Source organism: Clarias gariepinus, chromosome 25, assembly GCF_024256425.1.
Source record: "Clarias gariepinus isolate MV-2021 ecotype Netherlands chromosome 25, CGAR_prim_01v2, whole genome shotgun sequence".
Taxonomy (NCBI): domain Eukaryota; kingdom Metazoa; phylum Chordata; class Actinopteri; order Siluriformes; family Clariidae; genus Clarias; species Clarias gariepinus.
This window is the reverse complement of record NC_071124.1, coordinates 14795766-14821428: the sequence shown is the minus strand read 5'-3', so window position 1 is coordinate 14821428 and position 25663 is coordinate 14795766. Positions and strand designations below refer to the sequence as shown.

The following is a 25663-nucleotide window of genomic DNA, read 5'->3' as shown; positions in this document are numbered from 1 at the left end:
GTTGCTTGAATTATTATAGAATATTAGGGGCCTCTTTTGAGTGAAACAATCCGTAGTATCACCGTCATACCATTGATGTACAGTACACCTATCGACCATAACAGTGAACCCACATAATATTGGGTTAAATGTTTTGTGTTTTAATGTACACCAATCAGCCATAAAATGAAAGCACAAAACATTAACCCCAATATTGTGTGGGTGGCTCTTGTGCCACCATGGTAGCTCTGGTTACTTGGGCCTTGACTGATCCTTTGGATGCCCTTGGGTTGGCCCTCCATGGATCAGGTTTGTTTGTCCATCGCATTCCATGGAAGATCGATCGGCTTGAGATCTGGGGAATCTGAAAGCTGGATAAATAACCTTGACCTCTTTGCCTGCTAAGCCCCATACACAGCAGACTGTTGAGCACTGGGTGTTCTGATACCGTTCTAGTGTGCCGACCATTGATTTTCTTTTCAGCAATTTGTTCTACATTGTCTTTTCTGTGAAATTCGACCAAACAGGACCGCCTTAGGTCCCCACAGGCATGCATGATCCTTCTGTGTCCATGACCCTGTCACCAGTTTACTGGTATATAATTGATAATCAATGTTAATCAATTTCCCTGGTGGTAGTGTTAGTGTTGTGGCTGATCATTGTATATTAAATCTCATAGTACGCAGACATTGAATGAGTAAAGTGGTTTAAAAATACCACTTCAGAGAAATCTTAGTTGATCCTCAGACACTGGTGTGGCGTAACTATTAAATAATTATCACAGCACATAGATTATGCAGTGTGTGGGAGTGTATTTACACTGAGCACAGTGAAGAACAGTCTAGCGTTAATAAATATATTTTATATTTAGAAGCCATAACACAGAAAGGCAAAATAGGTCATACATGAAAAATCAGTCCACAATAACACGACTAGGAATTTCTGAAAAAGATCAAAGGCTTTACATTTTCCTAAGATCCCATGTGCGTTTTATAGATACCAGACAGGAAATAGGAATGACCATCGAAAAACTTTGTGGCAGTCTGGGATAGACTGGAGCTGGACCATAGTAAAGTTATTGTAGATCAGTTTTAGGATTGAAAGCATCATCTACAAACAGCAATACAATTTAACACAAACTGGATCACGATACGTAGCAAGGCACGTGTACGCTAATCAGCCATAACTTTAAAACCACTTAGTGTTTGGTACAGGTACCCGCTTACAAAACTGACTTTTTCTTTTGTCTCTCGCCAAAGTATTTCATCTGGTCTAACATAAAAATGGAGCAAAAGACCCATAAATATAAATGAAAGTAAATAAATGGATCGTGGTGGTGTTTTGGTGGTAGACACTGCTATGCTGTATATGTACCGCGTTTTGGGCCTTAGGGGAGGGAATGAGCGACAGAGAGAAATGAGTCTGAGAGTGTTCTCGCCGTAGTAATTAGCAGACGGGGTGTATTGAGATCTGGCTGATGGTTCTATCCTCTGGCACTCTGCCACAGCACGGCATTCGTTAAGACAATTAGCACCAGGCACAGGGGGAGAAGGTCAGTCACACCATGTTCTTGCACACACACACACACACACACACACACCCTTCACACTTGTTTCCTTCTCTGCATCAAATCTCATTCCTACTCTAGAAAGTCTCTCTCTCTCTCTCTCTCTCTCTCTCTGCCTTTCAGGCAGGTGGGTGCAATCATGAGGAAATTATTTCATTAAATGAGGTGTGTACATGTGTGTAAATGCTGAATAAAGACCGAACAAAACGAAGCCAGCAAACAGCCATCATTTCTCATATGATTTCTTCTGGGTGAAGTCCCCAAGTCGAGCCCAAACCTGATTTCATTTGCTGTTTAATCAGAACATGAGAAAGATTCTGTTTTCTGAGCAATGCAAGGCCTGTAGGGCTTTTTTTTTTTAAAGAGAGAGAGAGAGAGAGAGAGAGCACGTGACGCAAGAGGCAGAGCAAAAGGGGAAACAGCAAAGCCAGCGGGTGTAAACAGAAAAAAGTATTAAAGGCATCACATCTCATTGAGTTACAGCATCAATCAAAAAAAATAATAATAATACTGGTTTATAGGAATAGAATTACTAAAGTGTACACTAATAACTAAAGTGGAAATGATTGTAGGACTTTTAGATTATAAAATAATTTTTCATTAACATTTAAGCAAAGAACGAAATTCGCTAAATGACCAAGACTTCACCAAGCATCAGTGGATAATCCCAGCTATAGACATGAACCCAAGAACTTCTGCTGTAATCGTACTGTAATATGCTCATTATAAACATTTTAACTCGCTTGGTACTGGTGGACTTTATTCTGCACAGCTCTGTAAGTGTAATAATATAAAGTGTCACTAACCAATCAGTCTGGTTCATCTTAAGATTTCTTAATCGTGTCATCTCAGACACTATTGCCACTTATTTGCCCATTAGAGATCTAAATATAAATCCCCATCCAGTTTCCTATAAAGCAACAAATATTATTAGATATATCCAATTCAAATTAAATCAAATCAAATCATGCAAGAGTTAAATATAAGGGCACAGCACAAAAAGGTAATTTATATGGTGAAATGCCAGCCGGTGAATGAGCGAGCCGGTTATTTCTCTAAATATAAGAAGCTGTATGAAGCGTTTATAAGGAGGGGTTGAGTACGGCCGTTTACTCTCCTGCTGCATGTTCTCCACTTGCAACTTGATAAAGGGTCCAAAAGTGCATGATGTTCTCATATCAGTATGAGCCAAAATCTCCAAACAAGGAATGTTTCCAGCACTTAATCTATGCCACAAAGTATTAGAATAGTTCTGAACAACTAGTTCTATATTGTGTATGCAGTGTTTCCCATAGGTTTAAAATATACTTGCTGAAAAAAACATTATCACACAAGCATATGGACTAAAAATATATATAGTTAAATATATTAAATATGCAGTTAAATCTATGTAGTATGAACTTACTAACACAATAAATGGCTATTAAACTTACTTTTATCTTTTTATACAACAGTTTATGCAGGAGTTCTAGAAATAAATGCATAATAAAAAAATATTAAAACAATTACTTTGTTAAACCAGCTGCACCTGGTATCTTTTTTAAAAGCTTTTTGTGTTTGAAATTAATTATTTTACTCTGCACTATGTTACAGCAAGAAGTACTAAAGTGACACACACACACACACACACACACGTTGCTATACTTGCTCAGTTGTGTCTGAAAAGCACAAGTGTGTGTGTGTGTGTGTGTGCGTGTGTGTGTGTGTGTGTGTGTGCATGTTCCAGTAAACGCATGCTCATACACAAAGACTCTCTGCCAGTCATGTTTAAGCTGTCTCCTCTGCCCTCTGTGGTTATTTCTTTTTTTCCCTCTCTCTTCCTTTAAGCCTCTCAACACTCCACATTACTGTAACTTTTCTTCTCTCTTTGTGCAATCTTTCTATATAGTCACCCGTTTCTTCACATATACACTCCATCTTCTTTTTGTATCAACTTCTTTTCTTTCCATCTTCTTCACACTTCCCTCCTCTTTGTCCGAGATTTTTATGTATCTGATTTTTTTTTATCTCTATTTTTTTTTGTCTTTACCTCTAAATTCTTCAGCATCTGCTTCTATTTAAAAATCTTGTCACTCTTGCCAAATTCAACACAAGCTCATTATCACAGAGTCAAAACAGGTATGTAGCAGTATCAGGGGAAGAACACTCCCATCCTTCTGTCAAGTTCAACTCACATTTGGACAATATGTGCATTACACTTGTACGCGTGAGAGTCAAAAATCGTCCACACTCTGGCTGTATCATTTTTGTAGTCTGTAGAACTGTTAGAAAAGACAAATGCATAATTTACGGTATAATTTCTCTGCTTTTCAATCCCCTTTGTCTATCTGCAAACAAACCTTTGTATTTCCTCATTAAAAATGTTTTAGACCGAGTTACAAGCCACAAATGCACTGCTGTCTTCACTTCTTAATCAGAAGTCAATCTTCATCCTCATAGGGCTGCTTACAGGGGACCAAACCGGTAAAAGTCTGATAGAGCAAGATCAGGACTATAGGGACGATGCCTTAAAATGTAAAGTTTAAAGGCATTGTAGTTTTGCAGAGTGTGGACAGTTTGGGCAGATGTGTGCAGATGTTCATCATTATACAAGATCACAATGTCCTAGGACTGCAGCCCTCTTTGTGTGGTCCGGAGTTTAGGCTTCAGCCCTTCACTAAGGATCTCACTGTAATAAGCACTGTTGATTGTTGAACCTTTTTTCTGATAATGTTCCAATACTGGCTGCTGAAAATCCCAGAAAACTTTAATCACGATGGTTGACATTTGAACTTTTTTTTGGTCGGTGATTGGATGTTTCAGTTCCATACTCTGCTATTTACTCTTAGGCTCGTAGTGATGAATCCATGTCTCATCACCAGTAATGATTATCTTTACAAAACATTCATCTTCCTTAAAATATGGATCGAAATTTAGTTTCTCCAGCAATCTCCAGATGCTTCTGTTTATGCTCTTCCATGGCTTTCAAGTCAGGTATTAAGTCACACAGGTTAGTTTTGCACTATAGCCAATAGAGTGCGGTGGGTAAAAGGTATCAAATGTTAAATTTTTGCAATCTTCCTGATCCTTCAACACAACTGAGAAAAGTTTAATCCTAAATAATGTTTTACAGAACTTGAATTACCTAATAATGCAGCTATAATAGAAACACCATGTCTTTACTATAAAGCTATGATGCTTGTTAAAGATACTTTTAGAAGTATCAGGGAAATCTCAATTGAGGCTGAGGGTTTCCTCTCTTTTATGACATCACAGAATCATAATTAAAATATTCTAAAAGCAGGATTTGGATAGAGCTTTCCAATGGCACTGTCCATCTCTCAGCAACTGGACATAATAAAGAGTTAAACTTAATAACAAATTGGAGCTTATTGAGCCAGGAATTTAAAAATATACATAACTTACAATGCAACTTTATACCTGATTTGATGTGACGGGTCACATAATGATATATTGTCTATGTTACTAGAGTAATTTAAGATTGTAAATAAATTCTATGTAATGTGTTACATAAACCTATATATTTTGTTGCCAATTTTGGTCTTTGTTCTTCTAACATATTGAGTGAAAATTACTTGAATGAAAGTTTTGACAATTGAAAATGATGTTATTCTTAAGAAAATAATGCAATAATCTCTTCATCCAAGATTTGTTTTGTAATTATGTCGAGTTGACTTATTCATTCATTTATTTATTTATTTATTTATTTTAGTATTTAAAGGTCTACTGACATATTCACTCTGCATAATCCGAAATGGTTACATTTCCTGTAATGTTAATCCTGTATTATAAATCTTTCTCTTTCTCTCCTTTTCTCTCTCTCTCTCTCTCTCTCTCTCTTTCTCTCTCTCCCTCTCTCGTTTTACAGAAGACTATAAGTCAGAGTTGAGGGAGCAGTTGCCACTCATTGCTGGCTCAGCGGCGGCTGGTGTGGTTTTCCTCGTGTCTCTGGTGGCCATTTCTATAGTCTGCAGCAGGTAAGATCAACCCAATCAACATCACTTGGACAATAATTAATAAGAATGTGTTTATGAATTTTTGAGACCAGTGTTATACCATAATACCCTAGTTGTCATTTATATAGCTGATAATTTAGCTATTTACATTGAGTTTATTTCACTCTAGTTATATTTATCCATAACTGGACTTTCTGTAGACATCATTCTCCTGTGCACGTTACACAAAGCCCAATCCAAAAATCATGAACATGCGTTTCAACTGTTTTTTTGCCAGTGTTACCAAATGAGAGAAAGAATGTTAGTTTGATCAGAAGTAGAGTAGAGTTTGTGAACACAGCACATACATAACGCCACACGTTATCCATTGCCATAATGCTTTTACCTCCCTTGTAATGTAACCAACACTGTAAGTAAAAAAATAATGGTTTTAAAAAATGAAAAATGTATAGTTCAAACACTTCACTGGTCACTTCACTAGGTACCTACTTGGTTGTACCCCCTTTTTTTCCCTTAGAACTGCCCTAATTCGTCATGGCATAGATTCACTAAGGTGCTGGAAACATTTCTTAGAGATGAAATCCATATTGGCACGATAGCATCACACATTTCCTGCAGAGTTTTCAGATGCAAATCCATGATTTGAATCTGTCGCTCTATGACATCCCAAAGGTGCTCTATTTGATTGAGATCTAGTGATTTTGCAGGACGTTTGAGTACAGTGAACTTGTTGTCATGTTCGAGAAACCAGGTTGAGTTGATTTTAGCATTGTGACATAGCACGTTATCCTGTGGTGACAGGGCTACACATGGTCGGCAACAATACACAATTAGGCTATGGCTTTTAAACAATCCTCATTTGGTAGTAACAAAGTGTGCCAGAGAACAAAATCTTCCCACACCATTACACCACCACCAGTTTGAACCACTGATACAAGGCAGGATGGATCCATGCTTTTATTTTGTTTACACAAGATTCTGACCATACCATATAAATGTTGCAGCAGAAATCAAAATTCACCTGACCAGGCAAAATTTTTTCCAACATTTCTTCCTGTTTTTAGCTAACAGAAGTGGTACCAATGTGGTCTTCTGCTGCTGTAGCCCATCTGCTTTGACATGTTGTGTATTCAACAATGCTCTTTGGCATAACTTGTTTAAGATGATTTTTGAGTTACTGTTGCCTTTCTATTAGCTATCATTTTTCTCCAGAGACTATAACCACTATATGTATAGGTGAAAATCACGGTATCATTAGAATTAGAAATGCTCAGACCAGCCTTTCCGACACCAACAACCCAGCCACATTCAAAGTCACTTAAATTCATCTTTCTTCCCCATTATGAGGTTTGTTTGAACTTACACAGTCTTGATGATGTCTCCATCATTAAATGCATTAAGGTGCTGCCATATGATTGGTTGATTCAATATTTGGGTTAGCAAGCAGTTGAACAGGCTCATCAAATTCAAATTGTATTTGTCATGTAAAATACATATACAGTTTCAGTATGAAATAAGAGAAATTCACAAATTAGAAATATAGAGAAATATGGAAATAAACTTTAGCTGTAAAAAGACTTTTAAATATACATTATATACAAATAATAAAATAATAAAAATAAAATTAAAATACGATTATAGAAAAATGATAAAATATATAGAGATAGAAGAAAAATACATAAAAGAGTTGTGGTGGAATGTAGAACCATGTCCAGTTATCCAGTTATGGGCAAGACAATATTCAGAGTAATGTGCAGAATAATTTGCAAGGTCCCAGTACAAAATTCACAGTTCTGTGGTGTGCAAAATGTGCAAGTGTGCCATATGAGCAACGTGGTGGGTGGACGATGAGTGTATTTATTCTCTACATCAGTAAACTAATGTGTGCCTTTGTTACATAGATTACTTTAGCCTATTTCTTTTTCTTTTCTTTTCTTTTTTTTTTCTTGTTTTAGAATTTCTCATTTTAAGCTTCAAATAGTATAATTTTATTGGCAGATAATCTTGTAAAAGGATGAAAGTCAGTATGTCTAGGGAAAAGGCTTAATGGCCTATATAATATAATATATAAAATCTTATAATGAAAAGCATTACATAAGTTTTCCATAAAATGCTATTTTACCGGGTATTCTTTTAACATGCTGAAATTTACTGAAGGAAAATTGTGTCCTACAGTATATCTTCCCCAAATTAGTTTGATGCCAAGCCTCCCATTAAATTTATTTTCGAAATATTACAATCGTCTTTGATAATACAACAGTTTTATTGTACCTCATGGCGCATGCACTGAGCACACAGAGTTAAACAGAAAGCGAAATCAGACACAGACAATATACTCTTAACCTCAAGCTAAATATTCTATCAAGAAAAAGACGATACAGTCTATTGAAGTGTGCTTTAGTTCAAGCAGGTGAAACAGCAGCTTTGAAATGATATACATTACTGAATAAAAGTACTGTATGAGTAAGTGCACTTGCTTTTTATCTTAAGTTGTCAATCAATATTTTACTTTCTCTCTCTCTCTCTCTCTCTCTCTCTCTCTCTCTCTCAGGAAACGAGCCTACAGTAAGGAGGCAGTATACAGTGACAAGCTTCAGCACTACAGTACAGGCAGGGGTGAGGATTATTACATTTCTCCATCACTGCACACAAAAGACACCCTTCATTCCTCAGGCTCTTTCCCTCCACTTCCACATGGCTGTGATGGACAGGTTTCAGTTTGAATCACCATCTCAGGAGCCAGGCACTGACAGCTGCAAAGCTTTCTGTGAAGGGAATGAGAAGAGAAAAAAAAAAGTGCAATAATAAAATGAGGGCCAGGAATTATGTAGTATGTATATAGCAAAAGAGTGAACAGGACATTATTTAAGGGCTATGTGTTTCGTAAGAAAGTGAAACTGAAAATCCTTTGAATATTTTATCTTGCACAAATTTTGGCAAAAAACAACACACTGTGAGCACAGGGAAAATAAATTCATTGAACAATTTTGTCCATTACCTTTTACACATTTGATGTTTTATCATATAATCTTTTCTATGTTAGACTTTAAGTTGTTGTGTAATTTTCACACCATTTTATTTTATTAATCTTACAGTAACACATTACACGCTCTTTATTTGCATAATTACTTTAAATCTATTTTATGCATGCTGTTTATATACACATATTTTAGCCATATTCGAATTAGTTTATTGCTTTTTACACAGAAATGAAATGCATTTTTGTGCTAAATTAGCTGCAGATTAGTTAAAGGCAGTGTGTTAATCATTTGTGATCTTGCAGATTCTGACCATCTTTATTGTGGCTAGACATTGTTGTAATCACAGACTACTCTGTCCCTGTGGAACTGCAGTAACCCAGTTCTCCGAGTACAGTTAGGCTGCCCAGAAATCTGGGCTACATTTATACACTTGTGTACACTTGTGTGCTTGTGAAGAGCTCACGATGATTTTACAGCACTGTTGTGCAAATATCATCCGCGTCCTGTGACTCCCTGTGGGTTGCCGAGGTCCATGGTAGAATATGTCCCTGTTTTGACAGCTAAGGCAAACATCTTGCTGGTGTGCTGTGTAGTCAAACGGCATATTCTGTATGTTGTATGCTTTCATGGCCATTCAGATCACTGTGATGATCTTGATGTCACTTTTGCTATTTCTGGGGATGATACACCCAGAGACAGTGAGAAAAAAAAAAAAAATTATCCCAAGATCGCCATTAGAAAAAGCCATTAGAGGGCAGTGCCTGACCTGACTGATAATATCCCAGATGGACACGCGCGCACGCACACACACACACACACACACACACACACACACACACACACACACACACACACACACACACAGTTAAACATAAATGGATGATAATGTGTAGGAACACTTGCTTTGGTAGTCCAGATGTTGCAGGTTGTCAGGTTTTCACAGACATCACATATGGGTAGTACAACAGCTTGTGAACTGAAGCACTATCAATCCTGCTAGTTACACATTATGCGATTCACTACATTCACACACATACACATACACAGAACTATAAAAATGACTTATACATATATATATATATATATATTTAACAATAGTAAAGTGCATGGCCTATGTCCTTAGCATTCTTCCTGTTTGCCTCTCAATGCTTATTGTGCTAGTACAGTATTGTCTAAAAGTCTTGAGCCACGCCTTATTCATATTTTGCTTTAAAATGGCTATTTGTTTTGTTGTTAAGCCAAATAGTGAGCTATGAATCATTTAAGCTTAAAAAAAAAAAAAAACATTTATCTTAAGGTGATGGCAGATGATCAGGCCGGTGTTTATTATACTGGTGATGCCGAATGCTGAATGGTTGCAACAAACAAAAGGGGAAATAAGGTTGCTGCTGAGGTTGTAGGTTGTTACATAAACAACAGATTTTTAAATGACATCTTTAGACACTTTGTAACCTGTCACAGTAAACTTTTGTTCCCTTTCTTTAATTTTATCTACATGATTAAAATAAATTTAATTTATAAAAATTAGGCGTTGCTCAAGACTTTTTTTTTTTCTTACAGTACTGTACCTCTAGTCATAATCAGATGCCCTTTGAACCACTCCAGGGTGGGGAATAATATTCTGCCTCCTGATCAATTAACTCATTATTAATGTTTTTTTTTTTTATTCAGTCAATATGTATTTTTTCTACATTTCTATTTCAATTCTACATTGAAAGTGTTGGTTACATTTTATACCACATCTGATTAAAACAGCACAACATCTGAAACACTAATAAGTGAACATTACGAACGTTAAAGGCTTTGTTCAATCGTGCAACGGTGGCACCTTGGTGGTGCTGGGGTTTGAACCTGGACCTGCCTGCTCAATAGTTCAAAGCCTTAACCACTAATCTACCCATGCCCCCCCATATGAACTAATCTTACAACTAGAACTTATTGAAGGGGGGTTGGGGGAGAGAAAGAAAAAAAAACTGATCTAATGTATGCCCTTGGCAATAGAGGATCTTAAATTGAAATTAATGTGGGAGGAAAATGAACATCTGTAATAAAATGGAAATAAGATTCCTTGTAAAATATTGATTTAAAGCCATCGCCTGCTGGTCTCAGTGTGATGGTTCATATTGTAGAATACCCATAATGCACTTTTGCTCCATAAGGAATGACAGTTTAATAACTAGAAATATAGTCTTTCAGTGTACCTGGGAAAGTGGAGTGCAATATCCAATTTAAATGGCATTTATAAACTCAACTATATTTCACATAGAACATGGAATTAATAATTCTAAAGTGATTTTAGTTTATGCAGAAATCCTTAGGGTCTCATATGAGATCTCTGGTAACTCTTTAGCAAAATGACACCACACCTATTACATCACTTACAGTATACCTAGGCTTATTGAACCAATCTTCCCCTTTTTTAAAAAAATATATGCTTTTTCCCTCAGGCCAGAACTGCAAGGCATAATTAACAGCCATTGCAATGTTTTGGAGTAAAGGAAAGAACATTTATGGAGAGAAAAATAAAGAAGAAATATCCAAGAATCTGCACTACATTTAGGCAAATTTAGTATCTTGATAATGTTGTTCAGAAGACACTTTTATGGATTTGATCTAACATGGATTGCCTTTTTTTTAGACAAACAACAAATGCTTGTGTCCAGGTTTATGCTGTCATAAAATCGATAAGAGGACATCCAAAACTGTTTATGGTGATCGTACACTGTATATAAAACACCCTTAAAAGAGAATGCAAAACAAACGTCTTTTCACAGACCTTTGGACTCTATATACTATATACAGTAATCAAAAAAGGGAAGACCATGCATTAATTAAAATCTCGAAATGATTACAGATGAGAGCAGATGATGAGGAAACAGCCATAAATTAGGCAAATCCAAAGTGACAGAGGACAGAATCAGGGTCAGGTATGCAAACACAGCTCAGTAACATTGATGACAAGCTGCTACAAGTGAGACACAATAAATAAATGACTGAACACCATTTATCGAAAAAAAATATTCCGTCGATATATGTTTTGATGACATTTTCCGTCTTTTGTGCTGCAGATTGGGTTGCGAGCTAGTAAGGGTGATGGCTAAAGCATATAATTTACATCCTCAATAAACCCTTCAGTGCCTTTATATGTGGGCAGTTCATCCTTCAAGAGACCACTTCCCAAACCCCTTCAGTTTAGACTGTATTGTTTTCACTATGTATATCACATGACTATCACAACCCTGTAGACTATGCCTTGTGATTTTGTACCACTATACAGTATATCAAATGTGCATTCATCTTTGTAACGAGTGGCATTGCACTGCAGCCAGCACTGATCACTAAGTAGCTCTGAGCTTTCAGCCGCGATTTCCAGCCATGTTTACTGACGCCTTTTTTCTCCGATTTAAATGTAGACATCACTTCAGTAAGTGTTTGTTTTGAAATACAGCCAGTTGAGCCATTTTGGTGAGTAGGGCTCCTGCCATCAGTGCACAGTAATGAGTTATATTTATATACGTCATTTAGAACATTGTCTATTCACTATTTAAGAACAAGGCTTTACTGGGTTCTCAGATTTATACATACCACAGGATGCTAAGTGCTTGATTTTACAAGACAGTATGCCTATAAAAAATAAACTGATTATTATTATTATTATTATTATTATTATTATTATTATTTCATGTACTTTTTTGGCTTTGTCCCATTTATCCTAGGGGAGCCAGATCTTGCGGAACATTTGATCAATTATTGACAATTATAATTTATTGGATTAGTTAGCATAATTTCTCATATTTTTTAACTATTCCCAATAGGCTTCTTGTTTAATGGAAGATAATGTTTTTGCACGTGGATATGGATAAGCCAGTGGTTTATCTTTGTCTGCTGGGAAAGTATAATGAGGAATATCGAGTCTGTAGTGGTTAGCACTGTGGCTTCGTACCCCCAGGGTTGAGGGTTCGATTCTTGCCTAGGGCCTGTGTACGTGGAGTATGCAATTGGCATAATTGGCATTTTCAGATTACCTGTAGTATGTGCGCTTGTGTTCCCTTTGATGGATTGGCACCCCGTCCAGGGTTTACCTTGCCCTGAGTCACCTGGGACAGGCTAACTACTTCGATGTACAGGATAAGTGGTATAGCGAGTAAGTGAGTCTATGCCAGTTCTGTTAACTATAATAAGCTATAACAAAAACTTGAATTCAGTTAATACTCTTAGTTGCTTATAGCACTCTTCATTTTTCAGGCTGCATTTTTATGTTACTATATGTTGAGCTAGGCTGAATGCCAAAAGTATGTCCCATTTAGATGTTTCTACCCATGAGATAGCAATAGCAAATTAAACAGCAGTTCCAAATGAAACATAACAGGTTTTATCTCTTAAAGAAGTGCAAAAATCTCTAGCGCAGGCACCTGGGACAAGCAAATCCTATCTGCTATCAGTATCCTATCAGTTTTTCATTCACGGTTGAACCGGCAAACAAACAGGTTCAGTAAGCTGTTGATGTAACTGTCACCTGTGTTGTTGTTTTTTTGTTTGTTTGTTTGTCCAACATCTAAACGATGATAAAGCTCCACTCCCAACTGATATGTTTGTTTGAACGTAAAATATTCCATCCGATTCATATATTTCTCCCTGGTACAAAACGACTAAATGTTATGGTGCACTCTTCCAAATCCCACCATCTGCTGCGCTTTGCATGAGAGCTGAGGGCATGGTCTTTCTGTTGGTTAAAACTATTATTACTAGGCATTAATTAGCTGGAATAGATGCGAGACACAGGCAGGGACAACAATTAACATACTACAGTGCGGTGAAGCATAAATCAGTTATTTAACTCTAATGTTTGCCACAACACACAGTCACCTTACATCTGAACACATCAATGAAATGAAGTTGCTTATCAGCCTCAGCCTAAAAACTTTGGCTACATAAAGCTGATAGTCTCAGCGATATACATCTTCATTCATTTATTATCTGCATTAATGCACATAATTAACTTGTTGAGTGCAATTACATTAGTCTACTTTTTTAGTGTAGTTACAGTAATTAGGCCTCTGGGAAAGAAACGACCATCTGAGGCTTAGTGTAATTTGTTTAATCGTATCATGGAACAACTATTCAGAATCAGTTCCAAAATATAGCATACAGTCATGTTCAAAAGTAGTAATCTGCCCCTTTAATTCTTTTTTTTTTTTTTTTACATAAAATTTATCCGATCGTAGTGGGGCAGCACAGTGAGTTTGATTCCTGTCTCGGGTCTGTGTGCCTGGAGCTTTCATATTCTACCAGAAGGTTTCTACCAGGTACACTGATTTTCTAAATTGCCCGTAGTGTGTGTGCGCCCTTCGATGAATCGGCACCCTGTCCAGGATGTACACTCTCCTGGGAAAGGCTTCAGGCCCTAGGCCCTTGGCCCACGACCCTGTATACAGTATAAGCAGTGGAGAAGATGAAGATGATGATCATAGTGGGTCCCAGTATTAGGCAACTACAACCTCAAACAACAAGATCTAACTTTTTCACCATGCCATTATTTAATTATAAAAAATGAAGACAAATACAATCAGATCATTTTCATGTTTTCACAAAAAAAAAAAAAAACTAGAATTAAAAGATGGTGTACTAATTTGTTTTGAATGTGACTGTAGATTTCAAATACACCGACATGAAACAAAGTACAGTCTAAGCATTGAATGGGGAAAAATTGTCCCAGCAAAGGGAAAACCCAGATGATACTGTAAAAATATGGCCTGACAGCTTCTTTTGGATTCCCAAGGGAACAGACTATGTAGTAATTCTTTGCTGATGTAATATTGCTTTCTTTTCCTCTCTTTCTATTTCTATTCTATTTCAGCAAGGTTACAACACAGGAAAGAACCTGTGACCTAGACCTGAATTAAATATTAATGCACATATTTATAATTCCACCTCTCAATCAAAAGCTGGTTTAATATCACAAGCCACCATTTTTATGTGATTGTGTGTATGTGTTCTGGATAAGAGTTGCAATAGACTGATTATATAATAATGATACTATTTGATAATGATAATAATGATGATAATAATATACATCTGCAGTAAAAACTCATGTTGGTAATGTAATCTTGGAGGGTTTTATAAAAGTAGGCAGAGTGATAACCGTGATATCTTTTTATAAGATGCAAAAAAAGTTTAGTTTAGGATTTGTAATTAATCTATTGGTTCTTATTAGTGACTTATTTTAGATTATTCAATCCTGCACATAACTGTCCATATCGCTTTTACTCATCACTTTAATTTTAATTTCAGGCAGATATCTAAGTACTGCAAAATGTTCAATCATTTCTGTTTAGCGGTTGATTTAAGACGCACCCACAGTTTGACGAATGCACAGTACGCTGTGAAAACTTAATGTTTCTAATTTGGCACAAAACTCATCAAACTGTAATTCCTCTTCTACTCAACATTATGCTTTCATTCATGGCACAGGTTTAGCTTTAGGCAAATACCGAAGGGCTGGCAAAATTTCATAAAATTCTGTTCTGCCAGATTTGTCTGATGCTGTGACAAAATCTAGCTGGACAGACATGCAGACGTACAGACTGGTTTCGGGTCCTCCAATGTATGAAACGTGGTGATATCATTAAAAGAGCAATGTACAGACGCTAAAATCAAAAATTATTATTACAAGTTATTTGCCAAAGTTGATTATTTTCTTAGGACATCCCATTCTAAAGTGCTTTATTCTCCTTATGGTTCATATAATTAACGTAATGTATGTATGTATGTATGTATGTATGTATGTATGTATGTATGTATGTATGTATATATATGTATGTATGTATGTATATATGTATACAGTATATGAATGAGTGTATTTATATAGTTCATTTTAAGTTTGTAGAACATTCATCAGGCAAACTGTTTTTTCTATAACTTACATTTCATGTCTTAACAGTTAATAAATAAATAAATAAATAAATACCTCCCTCACATAGCTACTCAGTCATTAAAGGTGATGGAGTGGGATAGTGAATGGCTAAAGCTATAATTAATGGAACATGTACTGTACCTTTCAGAACATATTGTAGATTTAAATAGTTTGCCTTGACATTGAAACAGTCTAATAACATGTGCTTATTTAGCTCAGTTTAAAAATCGCATAACCTTGATCTAACACTTACTTAAGTAAAACTATAACTAAGCCTTTCTGCCATGCCAGAAAAAAAAGTCAAAGTTTCCACATTTCGAGATTTTTTTTAAATCTAATTTTATTTCCCTATATAAACACTTAAATCTTTAAGACAAGTGACCGTCAACATTCTGGTCTTCTTTCTGGATGTCCTTCAGACGGCATGCTAAATGAGAGTAGCATGGATAGACACAGGCATGCATGTGAATGGTAATGATTGTACACCCAGCTGCAGCCATTTCAGGCGTAAAGAGCAGTTTGGTAGAGTATTGGCTTTATCTGTTTACCAGGTCCCATGGGGCAGAGCTGCACAGGAAAATTGGATTTGACACTATCAAAACGCAGAGAGAGAGAGAGAGGGGGGGGAGTGTTAGAGAGGGAGGGAGAGGGAGAGAGAAATGTCAGGAGAAAAATGAGAGCAATGCTGGCTGAATCTTGAGTTAGCCACAGTCTAGCCTCAATTTCACCACCTATGCCACCATCTGGTTCTTCCATCATTGATACCCATGGTCTACACTGAGTAGACAGTTTGTTAGGGAATATATAGATGTTCTTACACATTAGACTTAAACATAAGCTTATACTGTGTCCATAGAGGCAGTCGGTAATGGAAATGTCTCTAAATCATTTGGGATTAACTGATATTTAGACTAGTCATGCTTTTTCAGAACAATTTTAAATTGAAAGGAAAATTGTTTATAAATGATAATTACTCCACAACTTCAAAGGTGTTGTTGTAGAAAACGCATTACATAGTTATAAAAGATGCAAATGTTAAAGCATTTGGATAACAAAGAACCTTGGTATTATTGATAAAGTGATCTCATGACTGGAAGTGTTTGGCTGGTTCTCTTTGAATTATTGCTCTTATTTTTGATACGATGACTTTAAATGACCATTCTTTTATCTGCCATTCTGCTTTTACCCATACAGTATATAGCTTTTCTTTTTGATTTAACCTATATAATGGATACAGTACACATTTTCTGCTATGTAAAAAAAGTGCTTTCCACGACAGTCCTCAAGTCTCCCAAGACAGTACACATTCTCTTTATTGCTCCAACTCTGAGCACACTTTATTCATACTTTCTTTTGTCTTGATTTTTCTTTATTCTTTGAATTTATTTATTTTTTCGTCATTTTGAGGGTTGGGAAATCTAACAAACTAACAAGCTCAGGACTGTCTGGGCAGCCCTATATGATTTGTCTCAGTTTTTTTTAAAAAAAAGAATCGAATGATGTGTGCTAAGCCAGGACAAAACATCTGCGATAGTAAAGGATCGAATAAAATACAAGGTGTCTGAGTGGAAAAACATCTCTTTGATATGCCAGTGATGTATTGACTTTTGAACTGTTCTAGAACTGTCTTTGAGACCAGATCTGTCTAACTGCCACTCCCCCATGGGCTGCCCAACTCTGCCAGGCTCACCAGGGATGAAGATCTACATCGATCCTTTCACCTATGAGGATCCCAATGAAGCTGTGCGTGAATTCGCCAAGGAGATCGATGTCTCCACTGTCAAAATCGAGGAAGTCATTGGAGCAGGTAAGCTGATCATTTTTCTATGGGTCCTAGTATAGTAAAGCTGATTTTATTTAAGGTTTTAGTTCCGTTTGATTACAGATAACTTTTAAGATCATCACATACCATGCCATGTGATATGGTCTCCTTCAAGGTAAATTATACAATAAGACTTAAGAAAGAAAAGTAGTGATTCAGGCTTGTGCGGTAAATGACATTTCATAAACACTACCAAGCATTCAGGATAAAAGTAGCAATATAAAGCTTAGAGAGGTTATAAAAGCAAAGAAGTGGAATTTGGGGCTATTTGTTCCTGGGCCAGGCACGCAGGCTGGTAATCCTATATTAATTAAGGAATTAATTACAATTTTAAGCTTTCACCACTATCCTATTTCCTAAGTCATCCTATTTGTGGCCTTTAGACGAGCATTGAGGTTAGCAACACACTCTGAGACTTCTGAGAAATGGTGGATAGTTGACAGCATTTAAATTCCTTATCAAGCTCTGATCAACCCATAACTTGTATTGAACATGTGAAAGAAAATTTTTGTACATTATCGTGCATGCGTTTTTATATGCAACTCTTGTGTACATGCAGCATCTAATCCATCTGTCCCATTGTCTAAGATGTATTACATGCACAGAATGCTCTACAGGTGGATACTTTTTTAGATAAAGCATTTGGCACTGTTATCACACTGGAAATCCAAGAATGAAAAAAAAAAAAAAGCAACTTACAAAGGATAAATTGGGTGTGTAGTTTTGTGCAAAAGCAAAGCGGATCCATTTAAAAGCTGGATAATTCAGCTTGAAAACAAAGAATTCTGCATTAGAGCCACAGACATTTGTGTGAGAGCATAAATAATTGTACCCTTGTTTTAAATGTCTGCACTTATTACTTTTAAACACATGAGAGGAGAATCATAAAAAAAGGGCATGTATAACTTGCTTTTGGAATAAAATGCTCTGTCATGCTCTGGCTCTTATACTGTAGGTTGTTCCCCTACTCCTCTCCTTTTTCCTTTTCCTTGAATTAAACCTTATGATACTAAGGTCATGGTATAAAAATGTGAAAAATAAAATATGATCATAGTTTCTTACAGAAACAGATGGGATACAAATGCATTTCATTATACAATGCTGTTTCTTATGAAAACAAGTTTGATTTAGTTTGCTTATAGATGATGTTTGATGCCCCTAGTTCCATGAGAGTACGTACAATGGGAGGTATCTCAGAATATTGACAATCAAGCAAAAGCCCCTGGACTAGAATTGCAAATACCATTTTTTCTGGGTTGACAATCTAAATTGTTAATATTATGTAGTAGTGAGTTAAACAATGTATAATGCTCTCTTGGGGTATGTCTATTTATTTGTGGAGCACTGGGGCAGTGGTAGCTCAATGGGTTACGACAGATCAGAAGGTCAGGGATTCAAGCCCCAGCTCTGCTGCTTGGGCCCTTGAGGAAGGCCCTTAACCCTGTCTGCTCTAGGGTGCTAAATCATCGCTGACCCAGGGCTCTGACCCTAGCTTCCTAATACTTTTCTGTCATCATCTTCACCTATTTTCACCATTAACACAGTACTGTATGTCTTAGAGTCCACCATTTTGTTCATCTATTATATGTAATTGAAGTGATATATGTGTGTATGGGTCAAGTATTACTATTTATACAGATTTTTTAAATTCTTGTCTACCTCCCAGGTGAGTTTGGAGAGGTGTATAAGGGACGCCTAAAGTTGCCGGGTAAGCGAGAGATCTACGTGGCTATCAAGACCCTCAAGGCAGGATATTCTGAGAAGCAGAGACGTGACTTCCTGTCTGAAGCATCAATTATGGGCCAGTTTGATCACCCAAACATCATCCGCTTAGAGGGCGTTGTCACCAAAAGTCGGCCAGTCATGATTGTCACAGAGTTTATGGAGAATGGAGCTTTGGACTCTTTTCTCAGGGTAAAGCTTTTTACTAAGAAAATTATTTATTGCAGTACATAATAACATAACATAATAAATAAAGCATAATAAATAAAGCATCTTTATAAGCTAATTAATTAGACAAATTTATTCCCTAGAGAAATTATAAAATGAATAAGGGCTTTGGAACATATGGAACACAGCTCACTAAACTTTTGTTATTGCCTGAATAACTGCATTAATGTATGTCTAAAGTGCACGTAAAATCCAGTTGTTTAAAAATACGACAATAATTCAGTCAGCTGAATGTTGCAGCTTTTATTATTAGGTCTGCATCGTTCACATAGAGCACTAATGAAATGGAGACCACTTTCTCATACTAACCTCACCTTGCGCTTCTCCTCTTTTCCAAACAGCATGATTCATCCGACTGTGATTGCCACAGTCAAGCTTTAATAGGCTTTTGAGGTTTATGAGCTTTTCGGAGTGGGGGAGGGGAGGGGGGTACACTGCTTAATCAATGTTCAACCCATTTCTTCTCCAATCTTATGGATTGTTTTTTTTTTCTTCTTCGCTTTGATCCAAAGGCTCTCTTTGAAGTCAGCCTTGCGAGCTACCTCGTCAAAGTAACGTTGCCATCGATTCCTCCGCCTCACTCCGTGCTTATGTTGGGTTCAAAGCCTTTTTTTTTCTCCCATGAGTTTAACGGCGGAAATGCTGAGGTGAAGGGAAATTTAGCTTTTCTTTTATATGTACAAAATGACATGCTGTTGATATTTATCATTACTCTTCCCCAAAACATGCTTTTTTCTTCCCATATTTGTGAATGAAAGGGCTTAAAATAAGAAATGAAATGAGATATGGGTTTAAATGAGTTATTTTATGTGTACTGTATTTAGATGTATTTTTCAACTGCAATGATAATCATCTCAAAGATCTATTAATATCTCGACAACAAAACTATTAGGGTTGAGCAATGCATATGTTATAAAGTTTTATTAATCATACAGTGTTTTCTCCAATTACCAGAGAAGAAAAAAATAACCTTCCACTAAATTGATGGTTCTGTTATCTGTCCCTTTATGTAAGTTGTGCTTTTGGTTGGACTGGAATCTAGAATAAACCCACACTGTCTAATCAAAATTTTCCCACCCAAAAAAGTTCTCCCCGTGCTTGGTGGGTTTCCTCTGGGTACTCCGGTTTCCTCCCACAGTCTAAAGACCTGCAGATTAGGCTAATTGGCGTTCCCAAATTGCCCGTATTGTGTGAATGACTGTGTATGTGTGTGTGCCCTGTGATGGATTGGCACCCTGTCCAGGGTGTACCCCTCCACTGGGATAGACTCCAGGCCCCCGCGACCCTGAATACAGAATTAAGCGGTTTAGACGATGAGTGAGTAAATATTGATGTTTGAATAAATAAACAAGCAGTATTGTTGGTGTTCTTTACAGTCACTACTTGTTATGTTATGGGTAAGTTTAAATTAAAGCCTGCAAGCATCTACAGTACTGTCTGGCCTAGAAATCATACTGTGTATTTTTCCAACAACCATTGGTAGTAATGTCGAGCTTGGGTCCATTAAAGTATAATATTTTCCACCTTAAAACGTTCATGGACAGGCAAAAAAATAATATTCATGCAAAAACTGAAACCTTATGATAATATTTTTTTTGCCTTTGAAAATGAAGAGAGGTTAATCATGCTAGCCCAGGTGTACAAGCAATTCTGTTTTGTTCCTGAATAATGTGTGTTAAGTATTCTATATATTTTATGTATGCATGATGTGTGCTAAATGTGTGGTTTTTTTTAAAGCAAAATGATGGACAGTTCACGGTGATCCAACTGGTGGGAATGATGCGTGGCATCGCAGCAGGCATGAAGTACCTGTCTGAGATGAACTACGTTCATCGGGACTTGGCTGCTCGCAACATTCTGGTCAACAGCAACCTGGTGTGTAAAGTGTCTGACTTTGGCTTGTCACGCTACCTGCAAGAGGACACATCTGACCCCACTTACACCAGCTCACTGGTGAGTCCGTCCTGAAATCTCAGCCCAGGCTTGCGGTTAACGCTTTTCAAACAGTGCAGGCCTGAGTGACCCATATTAGCATTTTGATGAAGTTCTTAGCAAAATTTACAGATGAGTTCAAGGTTATAACAGACGTGCACAATGAAAATTTGAATATGAAAAAAAAAAAAAATCCCATTTATATTATTAGGATTATGTTCAGATATCTTTGACTTAAGATTAAGAAAGCAACATAGTTTGTATTTTTTTAATTCTTCCAAATTAATTAAATAGATTACCTTTATGTTTGAAAAACATCTTGTCTATTTTTCTTCATCATCTTTTTTTTTTCTTCCCATTTTCCCTTATTTTCTCTATTTATTGTATATGCCAAATACAATTTCTCTCTTTAAATCAAAAGCACCTCTGTAGAATGGCAATAGAGCCTCATTGGATTTGAAAGCCAAATTGTAATTATGTGACTTTATTGACAATTCATGGTCTCAGTATGCCTTGTTTTTCTTCTTTATGAGATTATTTGTATAGACAGGTTTCAAGAATTGTTAATGCATTTTTATTTTCAATTTGCCTTGCTGAGCTGCGGCAATATAAATCCACAGCTGCAAAGCAGATCTTTTATTACGCTTGTTTTAAAAATATTTTTGTTTTGCATTGTGATTTAAGTTGAGAGGTTTGGCCTCCATAGATGGGCCTTTAGATCACACTGCCCCCACTGGCTTGTCTCTTTCCCATTCTGGTGCCATCTCTTCTCCAGGTAGCAGCACACCTGCACCCAGCCAACCACATGATATAGAAGAAAGCATAGTTTAAAAACTATAAAAATGTATACATGTAAATAAAAAGAAATAATAGAAAATGTTGGGATAATTTACAGTTACAGTCAACAATCAATAAACAGTTACAATAAAAATATCATTAAAATAGAAATAAATAGCTACGATGCAATGTGTGTTCTGACAGTTCTTTATGTAGTATCTGGCTATTTCCCGGCAGTTTCTCCCAACTCATATTAGTGTGACTTGGTGCACAGCCCTTTCCCTGGTTTGCCAGTTTGGGGCACCAAGTATGTACTAAACACTGCAGACCAAGAACATCCAGCAAGTCTTGCAGATTCTTGTGTGTTGCTATTTATCCTGTTTCTATACCATCATCCTTATGAGTTGACCATTCAGTCCTAACTGGAGGAACAAATAAATAAGCATTAATATAGTTAAGACAGAAATAAGTTTCTTCTCCTTTTTTTATAATAATAATAATAATAATAATAATAATAATAATAATAATAATAATAAAAGAAACTTATTAGAGTAGAGATGGGAAAACTCCAGATGCATTGATGCATAAAACCTAAAAACTGCCCTTTTATACTGAATATTGTAGGTTGAAGTGGGCAAGTACAGTAATCATATTTTAAAAAAATAGGAAGTGGTTATACACTTGCTACTCACAATGGAGTGTAATTTATAATGTAATCTACAGAAACATGCAGTCATTTGTAAACAGACTTAGATAATATTAGCAAAAATGTTATATTATTATTATTATTATTATTATTATTATTATTATTAACAACAACAACAATAATAATAATAATAATAATAATAATAATATATATATATATATATATATATATATTATTATTATTATTATTTTTTTTTTTTTCCATCTGGAGTTTTCCCATCTCTACTCTAACATAATGTCAACCCATTTTTCACCATTGTTAAGGCTGTGAGGTCTGTCTTGCCTTCTCTTTTTTTGAACTGTTAACCTTCTGGATTATGCATGTGTGCATGCGTACGTGTGTGTGTGTTTGTTTGTGTGTGTGTGTGTGTGTGTGTGTGTGTGTAAGAGGTAGAGAAAAAAAAGAAAGAGAGATGTGAAGTCGTTGGCTTTTGCTCATTGTCTTTGTATTTTTCATGCTGTTAATTAGTTCACTGCAAGTGGCAGAGGTAGGCCAAATCATTATGACTCTGAACCAATCAGACACGAGGCCATGGCTCTGAGCCAATCAGCCAAGGCTGAATCTTTGCTGACAGTGCAAGCATCTCCCTCCTTTGCATTAATCACCCGTTTTTTTTTTTTTTTTTGCCTCAGTTTTTTTTTTTTTTTTACATTTCTTCCCATAATTCAATGCAGTCGGCCAATTAGTCTTCCTATACTCCAGCACAAGGCCAGGAGAAACAGAAGATCTTAATTGTATTTCATTAACATTGTAGTTCCTATAGAGAGAAAATGAATATGGGAGGGAAGGATTTATCATGTTATCCTTTCTTATAGTCAGTAAGTTTATTTGCCTGAGGTGAAACTGTCGACATTTTTAAATATTGAAATACAACATCACTCTTCAAAATTTGGACTGGCCCATTCATTTATCCTTCCATCCACCCATTCATCCAGCCAGCCATTTGTTCATATCCATTGATAAAAACGATTTAGCCGTATATTAATTAATTACATTTTCTCAGTCATCTTTTCACAATTTATTCAGTCATCCATCCTTTTTTTTCTATTCCTCTTCTCAGTGTTCTCAGCTGCTATTGCAGTCCGCTCCATCACCACTCCATTATTCTCTCCATCATTCTTTCCCCGGCTTATCATAATTATACATTTCTCTGTTTATATTACTCTTCACCACATCGGCCTCCCATTTGCAAGCAGTTATCTGTCTTTTCTAAGTATTCACATTACCTCAGTCACAAAATAGTGTGATTTGATAATGGAGCCTAGTGTGTCAGGGACACGGAAAACATGTCATAGTGCTTCATTTACAAAAAATGCATAAACGAACAAAAACTATTTTTGAAGTGGTTGTCACATGTAAGCATTCAGTGGCATCTAACATCAAATCCGACCACACTTTAAGTCCTTTAGTGTCAAGAAAAAAGAATGAGACATAAAATGAAATCAGTGCGCATGTCATGTTATAGTACAGAACAGTAACTAAAAGAATTGCATGAAATAAGGTAATAGCCATTTGGTTATCCATACCAAAGAATTTATAGTTAGGAGGAAATAGTTAAAGGAGGTGAACCAGAACCAGGAAATGCGATGTTACCAGGTGGACAAATCACAGATGCGTTGCCATGATGTGTAGTCATATTTCTGGGGAGGTGCATGTCAGGGTTCCACATAGCATATGTGGCTATGTGGCTTTTGACACAGTAGCATAAATTGAAAAAATGTGAAAGCACTGACTAGACCCACATGCGCCTCATTTTTAGGAGACTGAACCTTGCTACCTGCAACACATGCATACCTTTGGATTCCAAGTAACATGCATGCATACAGTACATAGATAATTGATTAGAAAGCTGTAATTAGACTGATGACAATCTTTTCATGTAATCATGTTTACCACATTCAGTACTGCACTGGTTATAAAAGAAAAAAAAGAAGCTATTTCACAGCTGTCAAATTGCTGCTTATATAAACTGCTATGCCATGAATAAAACAGCAGCATTTATCATTTTACTTATTTATCAGTTCCAAAAATGAAAGGCTGATACTTTAATTCCCTTTATCATCATGTTTGATGGAGTTAGAGTATGTATCTCTTATCAGTGTGCGTTGCAGAAGGCATTTTGAGATGTTGCTTATGATAATTTAAACATCAGAATGCTCTGCAAAGATTATATATATATATATGTCATTATGGATGCTTGGTGAAAAGCATCCTTCCTAGTAATTCTTAAGGAAGCTAAATTGGCTGTGGTCTCTGGGCCAGAGGGGTGGCGAACTCTTTCTTCTCAGTCACAGCAGCACAAGCTAATCTCTATGATCTCATGTATGCAGAAGAGTGTAGATAGTGCTTTCATCGGTGTCTTAAAAATGCCCTGTGACGCAGAAAGATCAGCAGCTTGTTTGAAGATGTGTGAGGTGAGAAATAACAGATGCATGAGCCAGCATCCCCATCCTCTGGCGACAGAAGAAATGACAGCTGCAATCTTTAAGAAGCTGCTGATAAATTCATATCTCAAGTTTTTCTCCAGATACAAGATTGCCTCTATAAATTCACAAAAAATATACATGAATAAAAATAACTATATATATTAAAGTAAATGTGTATGGGTTTCATACATTTTTAACATGTTGAAATCTGCTTATTTTCCATCTTTTCCTTTTCTCACTTTCTCTAAAGCCACTTCTAAAAGAGCTAAGGAGAAAAAAAGGCAATTGGTATGCATGTCGCTAACTGACTATCAATAAAGCACTTTGAAGGAACAAATGGAAGAAAAAAAAATTATAAGAAAGAAATAGATTAAAAACAACCAAAAAGGGAAAAATGTTGTGCAACAGACGTCATTAACTAATTGCTACTTTCAAGCACTCTGCTTAAATATTGCAAATTATTTCAAAATCTCCGAAGTTTGAGCGCTTTGTCTGGTTGTAAACTTTGCATTCCGTTCCAAGCACAAGGACGGGACCTTCAGAAAAGGATAACTCTCTTAGTGTCTGTGAACTCCTAGGGACTGTCAGTGCTACAGAGACTTACATTCACTCCGCATCCTCATACCTCTTGCAGAATTATTCAGGGTATTTACT

General features: G+C 36.3%; 1 protein-coding gene across 1 annotated transcript in view; it reads left to right on the top strand.

Annotated features, from left to right (window-relative positions):
- The window catches only part of LOC128512981 (ephrin type-B receptor 1-B), a 355486-nt gene that overhangs the window by 306337 nt on the left and 23486 nt on the right, over positions 1 to 25663 (top strand). Inside the window, exons 8-12 of the mRNA XM_053486552.1 lie at positions 5415 to 5523; positions 8054 to 8118; positions 17018 to 17203; positions 18885 to 19132; positions 20906 to 21121. Coding sequence (XP_053342527.1) covers positions 5415 to 5523; positions 8054 to 8118; positions 17018 to 17203; positions 18885 to 19132; positions 20906 to 21121 — 824 coding nt within the window. The remainder of the gene's footprint in view (positions 1 to 5414; positions 5524 to 8053; positions 8119 to 17017; positions 17204 to 18884; positions 19133 to 20905; positions 21122 to 25663) is intronic.